The 6,975-nt window shown below is 35.5% G+C and overlaps 1 protein-coding gene across 5 annotated transcripts in view; it reads left to right on the top strand.

The window, feature by feature from the left end:
* Nucleotides 1-2,080: 2,080 nt before the first annotated feature.
* Nucleotides 2,081-6,975, top strand: part of LOC115889476 (nuclear receptor coactivator 2) — a 311,795-nt gene continuing 306,900 nt past the window's right edge. For 3 of the 5 annotated variants that reach the window (XM_030909482.1, XM_030909480.1, XM_030909474.1), the window contains exon 1: nt 2,082-2,544. In XM_030909482.1, coding sequence (XP_030765342.1) covers nt 2,456-2,544 — 89 coding nt within the window. In that variant the 5' untranslated portion in view covers nt 2,082-2,455. Of the gene's footprint in view, nt 2,545-6,975 lie in introns of all 5 variants that reach the window. The other 2 variants (XM_030909476.1, XM_030909475.1) reach the window with 2 other exon arrangements.

The following is a 6,975-nucleotide window of genomic DNA, read 5'->3' as shown; positions in this document are numbered from 1 at the left end:
GAACCTGCATTCACCGTTGTTTCTCAGCTTTATTCTAATGAGGTGTTAGTTGAGGAGACAGTGTCCTGTTAGAAATCTCGTGACAATCTGAAGATTGATTTTACTTAAATCAAGGAAAATCTTTGATTTTTTTCGGTGGTAAGTTTTGAGAAACTTTAAAGTCTCATAAATATGCATAATTTGTAGGAATATGATACGCCGGAAGATTTTTTTCTTTAAATGGTCAGGGTAAATATTATAATAAATAACATATTAAACTAAAATATATATATATATATATATATATATATATATATATATATATATATATATATATATATATATATATATTGTGTGCAATTAAGCTGCTTTTGAGACTGGCAGAATCAGGTCTAGCAGATCTAGCCGGACAAATACTCTTGATTTAGGAGCACCAAATATATAACTCTAAAATTGAAAAATATCCCGATATTATTTATTTCTGCTATCGGGTAGATGTAGTAGCAGTTCGAAAATAGTTATTATTCAACGTTTAGACTTTTGTAAATGTATTTGTGTTAGTCTGCAGTGTTTTCTATTTCTAGTCTGTAGTATTTTTCTAATTCTAAAATAGTAAATTGTCTATTTCTGTCCAATATTCTTTGTGTTGTCAGAGTTTCTATTATAGTGAGGAATGCAGGATCAGTGCAGTTTCTTTGTGGTTTTTTTGTTTGAATAATTTTCCTTGATTTTGAATCTGTGCGACACAAAAACATTTAATGTTTTTGTGTATCGGTTTTTTTATAATCGCGACACAGTCCCTTTTACCTAAGCTTTGTTTACTTTGTATATTAATACTTAAAAAAAGGTAAATCAACTATTTGAATTTGAGTCATTTTTCTGGATGGCTGCTTCAATTAAAACCGACGAATAACCATTTTTCTGTAACCAATGTTTTTATTCCTGATATCCTGTGAAATTTTATTTGTGTATGGTTAGAATTATGGTACCCTAAAGAAAGTCTATACATACTGTCAGCTGAGGAGCTTGGAACACCCTCAAAAGGAAAATTCCCTCCAGCAACTCCTACAGGATCAGTTACCAAAAATGTACAACTGTCAGAATCACCTCTCTGTAGTATTGAGCAACAAAAACAATTGGAAGAAAGAACATTTGCTCAGCAGTTAAAAGATCATACCATAACGTGGTGTACCGATGCTTCCAAAACTAAAGTAGAAGCAGGGATAGGAGTATTTAGGCCGAAAACTAAATACTCCGAACCAACTTATCTTAGAAACTGCCGGAAACAATAAATAGTAATCTTATCCGATAGTCAAGCAGCCTTAAGAGCGATCAACTTAGTAACCATCAATTCGAAGTTGGTCAAAGGATGTCTAAAGGAGCTGAATAAATTAGGCAAAGAAAATAACGTCCTCCTATAATGGGTGCCAGCACTACCCCCCCCCCTCAAGTTGAAACCAACTTAAATCAGAACTCACTATGAAGATTCCATCTGTAACAGGGAATGGGAATTTTCCAACATATTCTCAGAAATTTCAGACTTACGACCTAGAAAAATCAAAGATTTTCCTTGATTTAAGTAAGGACAGTCTTCTGATTGTCACGGCTTTTTAACAAGCCACTGCCTCAATAAACATCTCAGTAGATTTTAGATTGAAGAAAAACGAAGAATGCAGATTCGGTGGGGAAAATTGGGAAACACCAAAACACTTCATCACTGAGCGCGCCTAGACGACAACCAGTCGTACCATAAACTAGGGTACAATTGATATCGAAGATAGAGAAGTAACCTCTGCAAAACTGTCTCAGATTGTGGCTTTAGTAAAAGTCCTGATACTCTACGACCAGTTATAACTCAAGAAAAGGTGACACAATAGATCTATAAGGTCGCGGTGATGAACTTTCCCCCTCCCATACAATCTACAGTCTACCCATACTGGACAGTATATTTTTAATGAAGATACCTTTTTATTCCAGATTTAAGTAGAATAAAATTAGTATCGACAATTGGGGAGCATCGATGCGCCGCGGCTCTCCCTAGAAACCAGCCGATTCCAACGAGTTGGCGACGGTCGCCGAGCGAAGAACGATGGTTCAGTGTCAGCCGCCGCGATTCGCCGACCGTCAGTCGCTCAGGAGACTCGTTAACGTGCCGGGCTCACTTGATCCGTGTTGCGGCCAGCCGTGCCAGTGCTTTTCTCGATTTTAGTATTCGTGCCCATTCATGCACCGCCTTGGATTAATATTCGTTTCAACGTCACCATCAAACAGTGCCAAGTGGATTAATATGTAGTTCAAGCAAGTTTTGTGATCAAACCCTTGTAGGATTAAGTGGTGTTGCTTCTAGTGCGTCGTTGGTTCGTTTACACTGACCTAAACAGTCGTTAAAAGTGGTCGTGCCAAGGATTAACGGCGTCAGAAATGTGTGCTCTAGTCTGTGCGTAACTGCGACTGTGATAGCGGTTTGGATTATAGTATGTTGGAACACAGTGCTATGTATCTAAACGTTACTCCTCCATACGAAGACGAGGCGGCGTCTTTCTTTCCAGATTTATATTCCACACGGTGGGTGATACTTTAGTATTTGTTGGTTTATGTTTCCATGCACCCTCTGTCATTCCACGGCAAAAAATGCAAACCCTACATTAGTGATAAGATCACTCGAGTGAAAAATACTCGGTCACTTGAGTATTCAATGTCTCGAGGATTTTTGTCGATCCTTGAGGATTACTCGGCTTAAACTACCACCGGTATGTGGCATACCGTGCTCACGAGAATACAAACGATTTATGATTTATGCTGAAATCGTTTGTATATGGGATAACCGTTCGAACGATACTATCTGGCATAACAATAATAATCGGTTTCCTAGTAATAACCACCAGTATGCGATTCCATTTTTGGTAGACTTGCGTTTTTGAACAGAACACATTACTTATTATTTATATTATTTGTTTTCATTTGGCTTCAAAGGTTGCCAGATGAACCTCAAAGTCAGAGTTAGAATCAAAATTAGGACGTTCTAAAAGGCACCTTATGAAATTTTTATTTCCCACATTAAATCATTCAAGTACATGACAACATTGTGTCAACAAACAGCAAGTAAAAGGCATCAAGTATTATTCGGCTATTGATTGAGATATTCAACAGGCCTTCGAGTAGTTGAATTCTATGTATAATATGTGTAAATAAAAATATATGACTGAGAATTCCTCTGATGATCATCCGATTATTATAATCCTCGAGGATCAATATTTGAAGATTGAAATCATCCGATTATTCCCAACACTACCCTACATATACTAGATAACCGACGATGTTTACATTCCAGAAAATTGACTGTAGTTTTACTCTTATAGCTACTGTGATAGCTCAAAATCCTTAGTGGTTATATCACGAAAGAAGTAATTTAAGTCAAAAATAGTCAGTTTAAACAGGGAGAAATATTAGCTTCTCAGCTTTCACTTATGCAGATATGTTATTACCAGTAAACTGGAATCGAACTTGAAGCTTCAAATACAACAATGTAATAGTAGGTAACCTACTGTAAGGATGATTCAAATATTTACCGAATTTTGACTCTAAACACAACTCAATTCCAAAACAATGAGTTTACCATCATGAAATATTCAAATGTTCAAACACAACAGACAAGGAGATTGGAACAAGTCCAAAATTATAGGTTGAAGCTGTATCTAAATCTGTATGTAACTTTGTATACGTAGTAAAGAAAACTTTTATCACCACACTATACAGTAGCACTTTTATTACTCTAGACACACGAGTCGCTAACCTTGTTAGCATCATCAGTTGATAATTAGAACTAGTTCTAGTTATAATCATAATACAATACATTCATCCTCGCATTCATCTAAATGAATACACATATACAAACAATAAAAACGTATAATTGTTTATAGCTAAGTTTGCAATCTTAAGTGAACCCCATTTTAAAATGAATAATGTAATATTTCTGGCAAATTTAATAATGGATTCTAGATAAGAGATGATTTCGTTTAAGTTGACTATCTAAAACTTCATCGATATTGAAGAAATAGATCGATAGAATATTTCTTTCAAAATTAACAACCGTATATCCAGTAATTTAAATTCGCCATCTTCACAGCACATAAATTGCAGAAATTTTTTAATGGAAAATGTAAATATGCCTGTTTACGAGCAGTTAACTGGAATTTTGACTTTTAAATGCAATAAACAAGGATATTAAGAGAAGTTTTTCCTTTCAAGTCATTTGTTTTATTGTTGCTTGCAGTCTTAAAAACCAAACTATTATTGCGGTGTCAGATGCTGTTTTACCAGTAAAAAAAAGTTTACACAAAATAAATGCATTTGTTATGGAAATGTTACAATCTTCGGCAGATGTGGCAAAAAACAATGGATTCAGCCTAAATTATTCTGATAATAAGAAAACTATGGAGGAATATTACAATATTCCATGTATTTTTGAAATCTTCTTTCTTCTTTCTCAGCCTGGTTCCATCCAGTGTTGGATATAGGCCTCTTCTAGGTTTTTCCATGCTTCGCGATCTCTAGCCAATCTTATCCATTGTCTTCCCGCCACTGCCCTGACGTCAAAGACCCATCTCTTTTTTGGTCGGCCCACACTTCTTGTTGTTCCCCTAGGTCTCCATAGGATTACTTTTTTGGGCCATCGGTCTGGATCCTGTCTTGCCACATGTCCTATCCATTGCCACTTCAGACTTGTCACTCTTTTAGCGATATCTATTAATTTTGTTTTTTGACATATGTGGGTATTCCGTATTTTTTCCCTAATGGTGACTCCCAACAGGATTCTTTCCATGGCTCTTTGTGCTACTCGTACTTGTTCTGCTGTTTCGGGTAATTGCCATAGTCTCTAAGCCATACGTAAGCACAGGTAGAATGCAGGTGTCATAAGCCTTTTTCTTTAGGTTCATGGGCACCTTTTTATACTTGAAAATATCGCTCATATTTCCAAATGCTACCCATGCCAAATGGATCCTGCCCAGCTTGATTTGATTTGATTGAAATATTGATTATTATAAAACTACAGTTGATGCTATCATTCGCAATTCACTGATCTCAGCTATAAATGGTGGTTGCAGAAATCAATTCTGTATATTGATAAAATAAATACCTGGTGTTTTATTTTGTACAATGTCTATAAAAAATTTTTTGTTGTGGTTTTATTTCTTTTACTTATTGCTTCTGGGTTTAAGTTCATTTTCAATTTTTTTATCAGGTGCTCTTTGGAGTTTAGAATTATTTTGACAATAACGTCATTATTTTGGTTTGGTTTTTATTGATAATTTTATGTTCTTCAATAAATAATAATTTTCCTACTTTTGAAACTGAATAGAAGTTTTCGTTTCGTTAGCAGTTTGCAATAGTATCACAATTCACAATGGTGATTTTCAAAGTTGTACATTAGAAAAATTAAACAACTTAATGAATTGAAAGTTTGTACATGAAAATCATGCGAGAATAATGTAAATACAGAACATGCAAATGTAAATAGAGTTGTAATAATACTCAAATTGTCCAATTTGCCGTTTGTTGAGAAGACACATGAATATATTAAGTCCTCATTAAATTTAAGGATATTCTTTCCATGAATCAATACAACAGGCTTTACCTAAAACATACATAACAATAGCCATCTTATCCGTTAGTCAAGCAGCACTAAAAGCAAACAACTCAGTAACCATCAATTCGAAGTTGGTCAAATGCAAAGTTGGTTAAATTAGGCAAATAAAATAAAGTCCTCCTCTCGGACCTCCTACTCTGGGTGCCCGCTCACCAAGGGATAGAAGATAATGAAAAAGCAAATGATCTTGCTAGAAAAGGACCGAACACTCCACTAACTGGACCCGAACCGTTCTGCTTTCCAAGCGGAAACCAGCTTAAAGCAGAACTGAAGAACCTGGAGGACTTCATCCGTAACCTGGAATGGAAATCCTCCGGTTAAGATACTCGAAAAAGTTCCTCAGAACTTACGACCGAGAAAAATCAAAGATTTGCCTTGATTTCAGTAATAACAATATTCGGATTGTCACGGGGTTTCTAACAGGACAATGTGTCCTCAACGAACACCGCAGTAGATTGAGAAACAATTAATGATTCTGTGGGGAAAATGGGGAATCACCAGAACACCTTATCACTGAGTGCGCCAACCGTTCGTGCCGTAAACTTTGGTACGGCTGATGTCGAAGATGGAGAGCTGGCCTATGTGGAGCTGTATCAGATACTGGCTTTTGTCCCCTGAGACTGTATTATGAGTTATAACTTGTTATAACTCAAGAAACACAATAGATCTGTAAGGTCGCGGTGATTAACCCCCCTCCTAAACATTCTATATACCTAAAACATGAAAACTTCATGAATTCTTTTCTTTTGTTTGGTTGATGTAAGTTTTCATTTTAACTCTTATCACTTTCATTGCTTCAAATACGTTATTAAACGCTCCAAATGCTGAACCAAACCCAGTTATTTTTCTGGCACAGAATATCAAAACAAGTTTCTAGTCGTATTTGTTAACCATTAGTTTTAAGATCAAAGTAGGTATCGTGATTCATGAATATCATCAATTTAATTGCCATTTTTTTCCGTTTAATTATATGGCCCAAACCAGTTTTGGGATACTTTGTTATTTGGTAAGAAAAATCCGAACGGGTTCGGGTCCTATGTAATTATATTTTTTATTGGCTGCCAACTCGAGATGTTTCTCGGCTTTACTGTACTAATGATTACCGGTTGATTCCGATTTGAATGATGCCAAGCTTAAATAACAAAGATTAATTAAATTTGGAAATATATTTCCATCTGTTTTTGGAGAAACTAATGTAAATTTTAGAATTAACTTTAAGGAATTTTAGAATTTAGACTTTAAAGTGTCTTTAAATTTTAGTTCACACATCGAAATGGCCTAGGGGATAAAGTTAAAATTTTGTGTTCTCTGCAGCAGGGGGCTTAATCACCGCGACCTTACAGATCTAT

This window comes from Sitophilus oryzae, unplaced genomic scaffold (genome assembly GCF_002938485.1).
Source record: "Sitophilus oryzae breed Bouriz unplaced genomic scaffold, Soryzae_2.0 scaffold_815_pilon_pilon, whole genome shotgun sequence".
Taxonomy (NCBI): domain Eukaryota; kingdom Metazoa; phylum Arthropoda; class Insecta; order Coleoptera; family Curculionidae; genus Sitophilus; species Sitophilus oryzae.
This window is presented reverse-complemented; position numbering and strand designations above follow the sequence as displayed.